This window comes from Zootoca vivipara, chromosome 2 (genome assembly GCF_965207765.1).
Source record: "Zootoca vivipara chromosome 2, rZooViv2.hap1.1, whole genome shotgun sequence".
In the NCBI taxonomy this organism is placed as follows: domain Eukaryota; kingdom Metazoa; phylum Chordata; class Lepidosauria; order Squamata; family Lacertidae; genus Zootoca; species Zootoca vivipara.
Genome location: NC_142584.1, coordinates 53053971 through 53067940, shown reverse-complemented (window position 1 = coordinate 53067940; position 13970 = coordinate 53053971). Strand labels below are relative to the sequence as shown.

The 13970-nt window shown below is 40.2% G+C and overlaps 1 protein-coding gene across 8 annotated transcripts in view; it reads left to right on the top strand.

Moving 5' to 3' along the window:
- The window catches only part of RAD50 (RAD50 double strand break repair protein), a 126772-nt gene extending 114416 nt beyond the window's left edge, over positions 1-12356 (top strand). For all 8 annotated transcript variants that reach the window (XM_035105403.3, XM_035105408.3, XM_088661883.1 and 5 more), the window contains 7 exons: positions 578-691; positions 2064-2191; positions 3640-3864; positions 7792-7877; positions 9203-9345; positions 11065-11198; positions 12094-12356. In XM_035105403.3, coding sequence (XP_034961294.2) covers positions 578-691; positions 2064-2191; positions 3640-3864; positions 7792-7877; positions 9203-9345; positions 11065-11198; positions 12094-12280 — 1017 coding nt within the window. In that variant the 3' untranslated portion in view covers positions 12281-12356. The remainder of the gene's footprint in view (positions 1-577; positions 692-2063; positions 2192-3639; positions 3865-7791; positions 7878-9202; positions 9346-11064; positions 11199-12093) is intronic.
- Positions 12357-13970: the final 1614 nt, after the last annotated feature.

Sequence of the window (13970 nt, the reverse complement as noted above, 5' to 3'; positions counted from 1 at the left end):
TTCTTGGTCAGTTACCTGATCTTAAAAACCTGCTTGTGTAGCCTTCCTCTGAAAATACATTTCCATGGCAGTCTCTTAGCTTAACACAGACACTGGCTCTCTCCTCCTGATCTTCACCAGCAAAGTATTGTTAACACAGTGCGGATGAAAAAACTTAATATGCAGGCCTTAACTGTCCACTTTCTTGTTGACTTCCTCTGGATTTTGCCTTATCAACTTCCTCTGCTCCCTTTCCCAACTGTCAGCTAGCTTCCCATTATTCACTTACAAGAACCTCCAGCCAATCAGAGTGTTGTTTCTCAGACAAATCAGAATGAATTTACCTGATGCAGCCCCGATCTATAAATATCAGACATAAATATTAAAAACGATCACCTCCCTCTCATCTTTCAGAACCAGTTGTCAAGTAGCTTCTGCTAAACAGACTGCAACTTGGTAATAATATACATAATAATAGCATATACTGCAACATCAGTGGTCACAGAAACCTATTTTTCAAAACAAGACACAAACAGCATTTCTTCACACCTTCCAAAGTCATGTTAATTTTTTTCATCTGTGTGTTTTCCTTTTTTAGCAAAAGGAATCTGAACTTGATGAAGTCAAGGATCTGCTAGCAGAATGTGAGAAAAAGAAAGAAACGACAAATAAAGAAATTGGAACTATTAGACAAAATATTGATACTCAGAAGGTACATTTGTCTGGTTCAGATATTTTTCTCAAACATTGTTGATATCTATGCATACTAGACAGTAGTCTTTGTTTTCAAAGTAGCCTTCTGTATGATTCTGACGTACTGACAGCAGCATTAAAGGCCTGAGAGAACACTCCTGTGAGTCAAACATCCTGCAAATAAGTTTGAAGAGAAATTATTTTTTATTGAATTCACTCAGTATGTTTTGGCAGCATGAGCATTTTGCACGTAACGTCGAGTTGAATTGGTCATGTGCCTCTGATTGACCAGTTAGCATAACAATTTAGCTTGTGACATTACAAAGTATTTATTTCAAAGCTATATTAAAAATCCCCTAATAGGGAAATCTGGCTTGCTGAGACACTGCTTCAGAACATGTGATTGCTACTTACTAATATTCCCAAGAAGCCCAGTTCAGTACTGCAAATCAAGGAGCTAAGGAGCTTATCCTTCCTCGTGCCAGTTCCACCTGCTCTGTCAAATACTATTACTGGGTCCAATGACATAGGTCATGCTACGTATTCATCTGTAGGTACACTAGCATCATATGTTATCAAGCTACATTATTCTTTGGTTATTTATATATCTTAAGGGGGGGCATGAATAGCGCATTAAATTGAATATGTAGCAATAAATAAAGGAGCATTTCATTCACCCTGAACCAGGAATCTTTTATACTCATTTGACCTTTGAATTAGCCACCACTGTATCTCAAGTTATCATACTACATTTTTTATCTACTCAGTGCTTCTTGTAAAGTACGTTCTTGCTAAGCAAAAGGTTATTTCACATTAATTCGATTAGATTTTGAAGTTCTGCTACCATTTTCCTTTTGAGAACTTAAAAGACCTTCATAGCTGTATATTTTTTAAAAAATGCCCCATCCCAAAGGCTGAGGCAGGTGACAAAACAGTAATATTTTTACACACCTTTCTGGATTGGTATGTGTTGGTATGGATGGTTTTAATTATCATTTATAAGACTTTGTTCTTTTTGCTTGTCAGATGTTAGGGTTCAACTCTGATTTCAGTTAAAATTACTGAAAGACCAAGTCTGTGAAGTAATATCTGTTGTTTTTCATTGGTGATTACTCTCAGTTAAATGTATAAGATTGCAGATAAGAGTGCCAATTAAAATACAAGTACAGTGGTGATTGAAAACAAAACACTGCTACATTTTGTATAGTAAATACATAGCCCATTCTTCACTACAGCTCATGCTTTATTCAGAGATGCTGTAGTACTGGATTTCCTGCACTGGCAGTGGAGTTAACGGGACTGTCTCTGAAATCCCTTCCAACGCTCTTCTCAGATAGTCATGGCACAAAATGATGATGATTAACTCACTAACACATTTTATTTGAATTTAGATTCAGGAGCGGTGGTTAGAAGATAACCTTACTTTAAGAAAAAGAAATGAAGATCTAAAAGAAGTCGAAGATAGTATAAAGCAATATTTGAAGGAGATGGGGGAAATGGAAGCCCCACAACTGAAAAAGTATATTCTGAACTTCCTTTTAAAAGAAAAAAATAATTTCTTAATTGCGAAGCAGTAGGCTTTAATTATTTGCATATTTACCACTTTTCCATACTTGGTCCTAGTTAGTGGTACACAAGTATTTGCATATGCACCATATCTTGATAGATACTTTTCTTGTAGACCAAACTGTTTTTCTCCTTTGCTTAGATAATCTAAGTTTCCAGTTTTGTATACGTGTGGTCAACCTTATAGCAACTACAGCATAAGCAATTTGATTTTACTGAGAAGAGTGGTTTTAAATTCTGTATAGGCTAGCATGCGCCATGTGAACTACTTTTGGCAAGCTTCTGGTGATACTTTCTAAGTCAAATTCACCTGTAAGCACCTACATTTATGCACGATCACAGTAGACCTCTGTAATCTGTCCTCAGTGCTAGGCTTCCTTATTCCCATGGTGTAACTCAACAGGTGAATTGCAAGTTTGATTATGCCCTAATGCATCAAATAGGTTTTTTAAGAGAGGGGCTAAAAGTGCACAAATATCTTAAGAATATAATAGTAGCCTTACTGGTTCTAGAACCCTAATCACAGAAGATTCTGTCTCTTGTGGGGAGCCTAAGCAAATACAGAAGGCTTCCCAGTGGTGTTTGCCCTGACCAAATGGGGACAAGGGACTAACCATGCAACAACAGGTGAAGGTCTAAAGACGCAGTCCCTTTGAAATTGTGTTGCTCCGTCATGTGAATAACAACTGAATAGGGCTTTAATCCAGTGTCTTTTCTTTAGCAGTGGCCAGATAGAACCATGGCTCTCATCAGTTAGGAACCCTAATAAAGCAGAAGCACCTGTGTATTTAATCTTGTAGGCTTGCTAGAGGCATTTATGCTTATCATTTTATAGCAGGCCCCCCCCCCCATTTTCCTCAGCAGCTGATATTAAGAGCCGTGCTGCCTCTGATGTTGGAATTTCCAGTTAAGGTTGATAGCTAAAAGCCATTGATAGACAAATCCTCCATGGGTGTAAACTGGTGGGATGAGGAGCAAGATCATTTTCAGCAATCCCCTCTTCCTGTACGTTATCCCATGCCCCTGTAAAACTAGATGGTACCCAATCTTATAGAGCAAATGTGGAGGGGATGCAGGGCACTGCATGCAAATGGTGGGAAAGATTGCTGGAAATTCCCACCCTCCTTTCCTCCCTGTTCTGCTGACAGAATTCTTCTGTCATTGGATACCACCCTGCAAATCTTGTTTAATCTTTGAAAATAGGCCAAGGCTTGAAAACCTTTTAGGCCCAACTGAGACTCATATTAAATGCACTACCATTCATTTTTATCCTTTTCTCTTTCCCTCTTAGTGGCTCAGTTATTATAAACAACATCAAGCAATTTACTCATGGTTAAGAAATCACTTTCTGTTTACCACTATAATAGATAATAAAGCTGTATATTAACTTCTACTTGACAGGGACCGACAGCATTTAGAGGACAAAATAGAAGAATTGAAAAGAAAAGAAAGCTTGGCGCTTGGTCGACAGCATGGATTTGAGGAAGAAATCCTTAGGTTTAAGAGAGAGCTGAGAGAATCACAGTTTAAAGATGCTGAGAAAAAATACAAAGAAATGATGATTGACATGAGAACAACGGAGTTGGCAAACAAGGATCTGGACATTTACTACAAAGCGCTGGATCAGTGAGTTGTTTAAATAGCATGTTGGTTTTGGTAACAATCAATCAATCAATCATCTCCCCAAGGAGAGCTTTAAAATTTAGCAGGCTGAATTTTCAATCCCCTTATTCCTGAGAGGCAGGACAATAGGTATATTGTATTGTATTGTATATCATCTATATCTATAAACATTTCACCTAGCCTTCAGAATTTGGGGTGAAGGTGACCTATAGAAGTGAATACATTTTTTAAAAAATGTTACATGTAAATTGTTGACATTCAGTTATGTGTCATTTTGCCAAACAGAAATTACACCAGCAAATTTGCAGCCTTAAGATTTCCTTTTGATAATGGAGAGCGTATTTACATATAATCAGAAACCAGTGAGGAAAAGAATCTCTTCAGTTTACGAGAATTTGAATTCTGCTTACGTGTCTAGGAAAATATGTTCACTTTTATGCTATTAGTGTATACAGTGTAGGTAGGCCCAGTCATGGCACTGAAACCACTGGGGTTGCCCTGGTTTATGACATTTGTCAGGAAAGACATGAGGGGGGAGTGTGACCTTTGATACTGTTGACTACAGTATCTTTCTGGAGGGTCTAGGGAGAGTTGGGGGGCACTGTAATTCAGTGGTTCTGCTCCTACCTTCAGGGCCATTTCTAGAAAGTAGTTATGGGAGGCTACAGTTCAGCGCTATGTGAGTTGTCCTGTGGTGTCCCATAGAATTCCATTTAGTCTCCCATGACACTTAACATCTATATGAAGCCACCAGGAGCTGTCATCAGGCACTTTGGAGTGATGTGTCACTAATATCTGGCCGAGTCCCATTCTCTCTCTCTGTTCCATCTGAATTGGGAGATGCAGTTGAAATGTTAGACTGGTGCCTGGGGTACTTGATGGGCTGGATGTGGGCCAGTAAACTGGAGCTGAATCCTGAAAAGACAGAGGTTTTCTGTGTTCCAAGTTTTTGAGTCTTGGAGGTAGGAAGATGGCCTGCCCTGGTTGAGGTTACACTCCCCTAGAATAAGCAGGTTCATGGTGCTGCTGGATTCAACATTGTCACTGGAGGCTTGGGTGGCCTCTGTGGCTAGGAGCTCCTTTTCCAGTTCAGCTGGTTTGCCATTTATGGTCTCTTTTGGGCAGAGATGATGAGGCTATGCCCCAGTAATTTTCATATTTGATCATTGCAATTCGCTCTATATGAGGTTGGCCTTGAAAACTACTTGGAAATTTCAACTGTCCAAAATGCAGCAGCCATTTGACTGATCAGAGCTCCATTTAGAACTAATACAACCCTTGTTTTAAAACAGCTGCACTTTCCCCCAATTCTTTTCCAGTTCAAGGTACTCATGCTAGTGTTTAAAGCCCTTAAATGAGTTAGGTCTCAAATAAATGAAAGGCCCCCTCCTTCTCTACATACCATCTCAGATATTAAGATTAGCATATTGGTACCTCTTGATAGTTCCACCACCCTTAGGTTTTTCTCTTTTTGTGCAGAGGAGTGGCCTGGGAGAGGACATTTTCTTTGGATGCCTCTAAGTCCACCCCACATAAGTTAGTTTGGCACTTCCGTTATGCAGCTTTCACCTGAGAACCTGAAAGGAAGGAAGCTCACCCAAAGAGCCTTTCCTGTCCCCTCTCCCCAAAAAGCCTCTCTGAATGGCCTGTGGATATTTCTGAGCTGTGGGAATTGAGAAAGCCCTCCATGCACAGTGCAGTGGCACTGTGAGAACTGACCAATTTGCAATGCTACAATAGATTAAGCCTGGCTAGTATAGCATGCAAATACTACAAACCATTTTCTTAAGCTGCTTAAAGATGCAGCAAGTGATAATGTTTTCGCACAGCCCAAAAGGAAAGAAGTAACTTAAGAAGGCGGGAAATGTAACATTAGGCCTCCTGCCTTCCCCCCCCCCCTTTTCCTTTTTCGAAAAACAAAGCATTTTTATTGCCATGGGTTGTTTCCTCCCTCCAAACATGATAAGAGGTAACATTTGCTTCTTTTTCTGCATCCTTATCTGATGCACTCAAATGTGCAACTCACTTCACCAGCAAAAAATAACCATGACTCAACATTAAACAAATTTGATGTTATCAAATGGAGAGCTGCTTTGTGAAGCTTTACTATAATGGAAGCTATGACTAAATATAACTAATAAGAATAATGAAAGTAATATTTCTTGGTATAAAGACCAAAGGTGTTCCATGCCAAGCTACCGCTTTCCATTATATGTCTTTCCTCTTGACCTCTAGTGCTCTTGTTACAAAAGATGTAGCATCTAGATTACTTTCTAGTCCTGGCACCTTTTGAAGCATTCAAAGGAAAAAAACAACTTGATGCATAGTTCACCTGATCCAGGTGTTACAAAGCACAATGAAGCTTCTACACATCAGGAATTTGTTGACTGGTGTTGGAGGAAGATCTGTGTGCACAATGCAGACTTGAGTGCATGCAGGATTACTCACCTACCACAGTCAATAACAAAAAGGCCTGTTTGTGTAGGAGCTATATATGTGTAGCTGAGCACATACACATTGATCTGTGGATTAGTATCTAGACTGGAATGAGAATTTGTCAGTGAATAAATCTACATGATTAATATTCTCAGTCTTTTGGCTTAATTAGATATGATGTAAATTCAGAGATTATCTTGCATCCCCATCTTCCTCTTAGGAATGGGGTGCTTAAACTCCATTTTTAAACGGGGTTTGCATGTACATTGTCCATACTTATTTATAGCCTTTTATATTCCATATATAGCCTCAGAAAGGCATAAATATAAAGTTCAGCCACTGTGAACACAGAGTTTTAAAATGCAAGCCAAGTTCACACACAGTAGAAAACCTTGGGGGCTATAAAAGACAAACACACCATACACTATTAAGAAATTTAGGGTCTTTTAATAAACCACTACTAGATCAACAAATTTCATAGCAATTTCTGTTCTGGTGCTTTACTTTATTTTAATTATTAAAAAAACTCCACTATTCTAGCTTTCCTGGTTTAATTCCTTTGTATCTGCCATTTTTCAATGATACAGGTTTCCATATTTTAGCAGTAATTCTAAATTCCACTTAATATGAACTTCTTATTTGTTTCTTCCTGTGATGCTACCTTATAAACATTTACCTACCTAAATATTTCAGCCACAGTTCATTATAGAGAGGAACACTTAGGCCCATTCCACACCTACCTTTGTTTGCAGCAATGATTGGCAAAAGTCTCATGGGATTTGTTATATTTAATTGATCTAATTTTAGATCAGTTACCTCAAAATAAAAAAAGGTGGCATCAATAAGTTTGGGTTCTACGAGCAAAAAAGTTTTTATACCAGAATAGAAGCAAAATGTATGCTAATGTGATTTAAATGAGTTCCCTTGTGAGGAATAGGTAAAGGTAATGGTACCCCTGACGGTTAGGTCCAGTCACAGATGACTCTGGGGTTGCGGCGCTCATCTCGCTCTATAGGCTGAGGGAGCCGGCGTTTGTCCGCAGACAGCTACCGGGTCATGTGGCCAGCATGACTAAGCCACTTCTGGTGAATCAGAGCAGCACACAGAAACGCCGTTTACCTTCCCGCCAGAGCGGTACTTATTTATCTACTTGCACTTGACGTGCTTTTGAACTGCTAGGTGGGCAAGAGCTGGGACCAAGCAATGGGAGCTCACCCTGTCGCAGGGATTCGAACCGCCGACCTGATTGGCAAGCCCTAGGCTCTGTGGTTTAGACCACAGCGCCACCTGTGTCCCCTCTTGTGAGGACTAGTAGGACATAAATTTAATAAATAAATAAAAAGTGTTCATAAGTGAATTCCTAGATTCATCCATGTGACACATACATCATTTATTTTTCAAGAACTGTAGCACAAACTTGAATGCCTATAGTAGAAAGAAAGTGAAGTTTGATGGAAGGAGCATAATGAGCTGTGGCTTTTTCTTTTCTTTTAGAGCAATAATGACATTTCACGGCATGAAGATGGAAGAAATAAACAAGATAATTCGTGACCTTTGGCGAAGCACCTACAGGGGGCAAGGTACCAAAGTATTTCTTCTTAATCCTTTTTGTGTAGATTTATACTATATTATGCATTTTCTTAAAGATTCAGGACAGGAAAACATTTATTAAAAAAAAAATACGTAGAAAATCAGAACAAAAATCAGTACATATTCAGAACATTCCTTATAATCATTATGGACTTTTTTCTGGATAGAGAAAAGAATCCTCTCTTAAGTTAGGAATTCTAATTGGGGCCTGGAAAGGGTTATACGGTGGTACCTCGGGTTACAAATGCTTCAGGTTACAGACTCTGCTAACCCAGAAGTAGTACCTTGGGTTAAGAACTTTACGTCAGAAATCATGCGGTGGCGGCAGCGGGAGGCCCCATTAGCTAAAGTGGTATCTCAGGTTAAGAACAGTTTCAGGTTAAGAACGGACCTCCAGAACAAATTAAGTTCTTAACAAGAGGTACCACTGTATTGTTAATGGTCGCTTTACTGTGACTTGTATTTTAGAGTATATCTTTTCTGTGAATGGCTTCAGGATTACTTTGGTTCTGGGAAGCAATAAATAAACCTAATAAACTAAACTTCCTATAAAAAGTAGCATGGTTAATCCTGTCGTCGTCTTGGTTTATCCTGCTAAATATATCGTGTGGATCTGGGGAAGTGGAAACCATTGTTCACATACTCCTGCGATGCAGCTGCTACTATGAGGCGAACTCATCCACACGACGCTGGCTGAGCATCCTGGACGCTCGGACAACTTCTATATAGAGTGGCTTCTTTCAGATGCTAATTCTAATGTGACAGCAAAGGTAGCCAAGTTCTATGCTAGAGCCATAAAAATCCGAGCTGACCTAGTTAGTAGTGCCCAAAAATTTCAGGACAGAGGCAAAGATGATCCATTGCTACCATTTGCTGTACCCTCCCAAGTAGTGATACCTTCTATTAGCTAATAATTTTTATAATGGTTAAAGTTTATATTTATTGCTTATATTTTAGATTGCATTTTGGATTGTTTTATGTATATATGTGTATGCTGGTCGAGAACCGTAACAATAAATAACACATATTTCTTTCTCATAGAGTCATTGATGTTGTGGTCCATCTTGATCATTCCTTCTTTCTTTTTGTGATCTTTAACTAGGGCTCTGTTCATTCTGCCAGTGTTCCTCCATTTAGTACTAGAGATGTAATTCATCAATCTAACAGGCTTGCCTATACCCCTGCTTATCTGGATTATGAAGCTATCATGCCTCTGTAAAGAAGATTGGACTAAAGAAAGTTTAGCTGCTTCAAGGCCAACAAATCTATCGATTTGGCAACTAACTGTAGTGAAAATGCTTTCTTTTCCATGCAGATATTGAATATATAGAAATTAGATCTGATGCAGATGAGAATGTTTCTGCTGCTGACAAGAGGAGGAGTTACAATTACAGAGTAGTAATGATAAAGGAAGGCACTGCTCTAGATATGAGGGGCAGATGTAGTGCTGGACAAAAGGTAGGTAACAACACTTGTTTGGATGCCAGTGCATAGGGTATGTTGGGTTTCATATTTGGTACATGGACAGTCAAAATATATTTTGCATTTTTGATTGCAAAATATGGAACTGTAAGCTAATAAAGATTATAAAAAAATTATTACGGCATAAATTTCCACAGACTGGTCCACTTTGTCACTTGCATCTGGTGGAGGAGAAGATGAAAGAATAGAACTAGAGGTTAATATCATTGGTCTGGGGGCAGGGGAGAGATGCAGCACATTGGGCAGGGAGACATTTTCCCAGTTTATTCATGGAGAAGATCAATGACATGGGGAGAAGAAGCAGGGTGCTTACAGGCACTTTCAGCATGTGGCTGCTGAAGCGTGTGTTGTTTTTGGCCCCAGAGATAAGGCACACACACTCACTGTAGTTATGTAGTACCTGCCAGAAGGATAAACTGCAGTTTTCTCATGTTTCCACCCACACTTGACCTCAGATATCAGCCAGACTAATGACTCATGATGGCTGAATCCTGGTTTGGTAGATGATGAAAGGGTGCTACTCAAACCTCTTTTAGACCACTCTGTTGTAACCCACAATCACAGCTGCCAAAGAAATGTGAATACATGAAATGCTTGAAATGGAAGGGAATCTTTTTGTAGACCTGTAGGAAATGCAGTAGTTGCATGCGTTCTCACCTGGAAAATGGGCAGGATGTGCTGCTTCCCTTCTCTTTTCCCGGGGGGGGGGGGGGGAAACGGGGAGATAGTCAAAGGATTAACATGCGTTAGGATAAAACTTTTTTAGTACAGTTATACCTTGTTTTGCGGGACCGGGATCTGTTTTGGAGCCCTGACCGCTAGCCGAAAAGGACGCAGGGTAAAGCGCCACATCTGCGCAGAGCGGTTTGCGCTTCTGCACATACGCGATTTAGCGCTTCTAGGCATGCGCGAGCGGCAAACCTGGAAGTCACCCGTTTCAGTACTTCTGGGTTTTCTGCGGATGTTCGCCGGAATGGACGCTAGACGAGGCGGATGTTCGTGGAGGTATTACTGTATTACATCTTCTGAAGCACTATACTCAAGGTGATAAATATAATCTAGGAAGGGAAAGGTAATGGCAGTATGTAAGAACACAGAGCCCTGCCGGATCGTACCAAAGAACTATCCAGTCCAGCATCCTATTCTAACAGCAGGCAACCAGACAGCATCAGTCAGCAGAGCAGTGCAGGAAGGGTAGGTTTGTGCGCCTGTCTTCACAACACAAAGCATCACTTCACCCTACAAAGAGGGAGGGGCAAGGTATGGGAAGTTCGATGTGGTGGCAGGAGCATTGGATTGGCTCCATGCCCCCAACACACTGCTAAGCAACCCATTCCTCCCTCTTTCGTTACGCAGCAGTGACATTTGGTGTTGAGCAGCCAGGTGCATAACCTTGCCCTGCCTGTGCTCCCTCCTCGCAGAGCACTTTGTATGTTTGTTTTCTAAAAAAAGTTTGCCCATTTTTATCAGCCAAGTAAACTCGCATGTCAGGATGAAAGGCTAGAATCCTTCTTCCTGACATACTAGTTTTCTGTGTAAAGGGAAGATTATATTCAGGGCAGCATTCAGTCCTGAATGCTATATCATTATTATGTACTTGTAGAGTCCAGATATGGTGCTGCCATCATAGTGCTTTTAGAAGCGTTTGTGTTTTGGTTAACTTGCTGAATGGTTGCCTTTTACTTTTGGTTGTAGGTTCTTGCTTCCCTCATTATCCGCCTTGCTCTAGCAGAATCCTTTTGTCTCAACTGTGGCATTCTTGCGCTGGATGAGCCCACCACCAATCTTGATCGGGAGAATATTGAATCTCTTGCACATGCCTTAGTAGAGTAAGTATCTGTAGATTTTACCAAGAAGCCTGTGGGAACTTAGATGGGAAAGCACTAGTGAAAAGCAATTCATGTCCATAGATCAGTCTGGCCCAGTCCTGAGGAATGCCCTTGTAATGCGCCTCTGCTGCTTCATTTGCATGGGAATTTTGAGCAGCGATAGAGATGTTGGCTGAGTCTTCCTCTATTATACTCCACTTTATTCACACCAAATTGCATCCTAAAGCAAATTGAAAGTGCTCTATAAATCCCCCATATCTTCCCAAAATAATTATTTTGATTGTCCTAGTTATATCCTTTTATGGACACTTGCACCTCTCACCTGAGAAAAGGTTTGTCTCCCTGCTCAATGCAAAGCTTAATACAGTGTAGTTTTAATTGCCCAAAAGTTAGATTATGGAGGAATCGCGTACAAAGGAGAGGGCACCCAGAATGGACTGCTCTATTGATGAAGCAACTGCTGCTATTGGAAAAAGTGTGGAAGAACCTGGAAGCCTGTATGTGTCTCCCTCCCTAAATATGTAAACCCTCACATGTAAACCCTAATCCAGAAATTTATAAAGATCAAACAATAATTTAGCATACTTGGTCAATTCAGACATTTTCCTCTGCCATCAGATCAACAGGTGCATTCGTCACCTCAAATTGGTTCTGTGTATTTCTTACGCTTTCCTCATCCTTTTTTCTATTCTCCCTTCATTCATTCCATTTCCCTTATTTCTTTTCTCTAGTAGCTGTGTTATTAGAGGGGGTGGGTATTTGTATAAATGAAATTATCATAAACTTTAAAAATGGGTGGAACAATTAACATCTTATATTTGCAGCTTTCTGTGCTGTTGCCACCCAGATTTTGACAGCTATAAGCTAACACATTCTAAATGTTGATTTTCCACAGGATAATCAAAAGTAGATCCCAGCAACGCAACTTCCAACTTCTTGTTATAACTCATGATGAAGACTTTGTGGAACTATTGAGTCGGTCTGAATATGTTGAGAAATTCTACAGAATTAAAAAGAACATTGACCAGTGTTCTGAGATTGTAAAATGTAGTGTTACATCTTTGGAATCATACGTCCATTAGAGTTTGCAAATGCTTCTGTGATATGGGACTTACCCAAAACATAATGGGGTGAAAATAAAACTGCTTTTGGATAGCATCAGATGCTTGCTGATGGAGACTTCTTGCTGCCTGTGTAGCTGGTTGATTTATATTAAACAGTTGTATTATTGCAGAGGGTAAATTGAGATTAAAACTCTGACCACAGAAATGTGGTGTTCTAAAAGCTAAGCCTTCTTTTAATATTTCTCATGTGTATGTCCTCTTAAGTGTGTAGACCAAGGGGCAGGGATGCACCTCTATCTCTGCCCTCCAAATTGCAGCTATAGTGCAAAGTTGCATGAGCAGAAAGCCCAGTGTATGAACTCTGCAGTTGGGATACCCAAATCACACAGAGCCCCACTCATCAGCAGGAAGGAGCTCAAGCTTTGTGCTTTCTGCTCAGACAACTGTACAACATGTAAGTACTGGGGGTGATGGGGCAAAGCTAAAAGTGTAGCCATCTGCTTGCTGTACATGGTTATGCACTACACACAGTAATGTATTGTGTTACAGGGAACCATTTACCATGGCTCACTGGTAGAGAACCTGCCAGTGTTCTCTGCAGTCTCTGGCATCTTGTCAACTAATTCTTAATAGCTTTTTAGATAAGGCTAGGAAAGACTCCTGCCTGAAACCCTAGGGACTCACTGCTCTAACGTAGACAACTTTCTATATTCCATCCTATTATCAAAGGCGGATCTAGGGGAGCACGACTGGTTTGGTCACACTGGGTACAGAGCTTCTGGTGTATGGCAGCAGGCACTGCAACTATGAAATCCAACAGAAAGTGGGAAGCAGTAGGGGGTCTCACACAGGGCAGCCCTGAAATTTGAGACGCCAAGGTCTGCCACTGATACCATTTTATAGCATTATACAATGCAATACTTGTCAACTAATTCTTATTCTATCAAACTTTGACCCATTTGGCATTATAGTGGAACCTTGGTTGCAACTATCTCCGTTTACAAATGCTTTGGCAAGCGAACGCCGCGGACACGGAAGTGTTTACATCCGGGTTCCGCGGTGTCGGATGCACAGAAGTGATCTGCACAGCTCGCACATGCGCAGAAGCACTCTATTGGCGCTTTGCGCACGTGCAGAAGCATGCCTTCGGCGAGCGAATGCCTCCACGGAACGGATTGCAGTCGCAAACCGAGGTACCACTGTAATAATAATAATTTGGATATTTTGTGGTATAGTTTCTTTGCATTTCTCCTTAATGTGTTTCATTGTGTCACAGTGAGGTTATTGAATGCCCACATCATTTGCTTATACTTTAAAACTTCCTGTGGTATATATCCAAAATAAGAATTGAAACACATGGTTTCAAAATTTAACCACTGATAACAAGATACTGTGCAGGCTAACATGAAACGATACTTAGCAACAGGCACTTGGGTGCAATTTTTCATGCAACATTTTCATCCTATGACCTGACACAGACTATTTAAAGAAATGTTCCATTGTTCCAAATTACTCTTCTAAAAAAAACCTGTATATTAACTGTGTAGTTCCTAAAATATACTTCTGAGATCATCATTATAAAACAATAATGGAAGGGGAAAGTTAGAGTGGACTACCCCTGCTTCTGACATTACTTACTCCCACCATCAAACTACTTTCCTAGGCAGTCAAGATTGTTAACCAAACTAAACAGTAAGGCATGCAACTG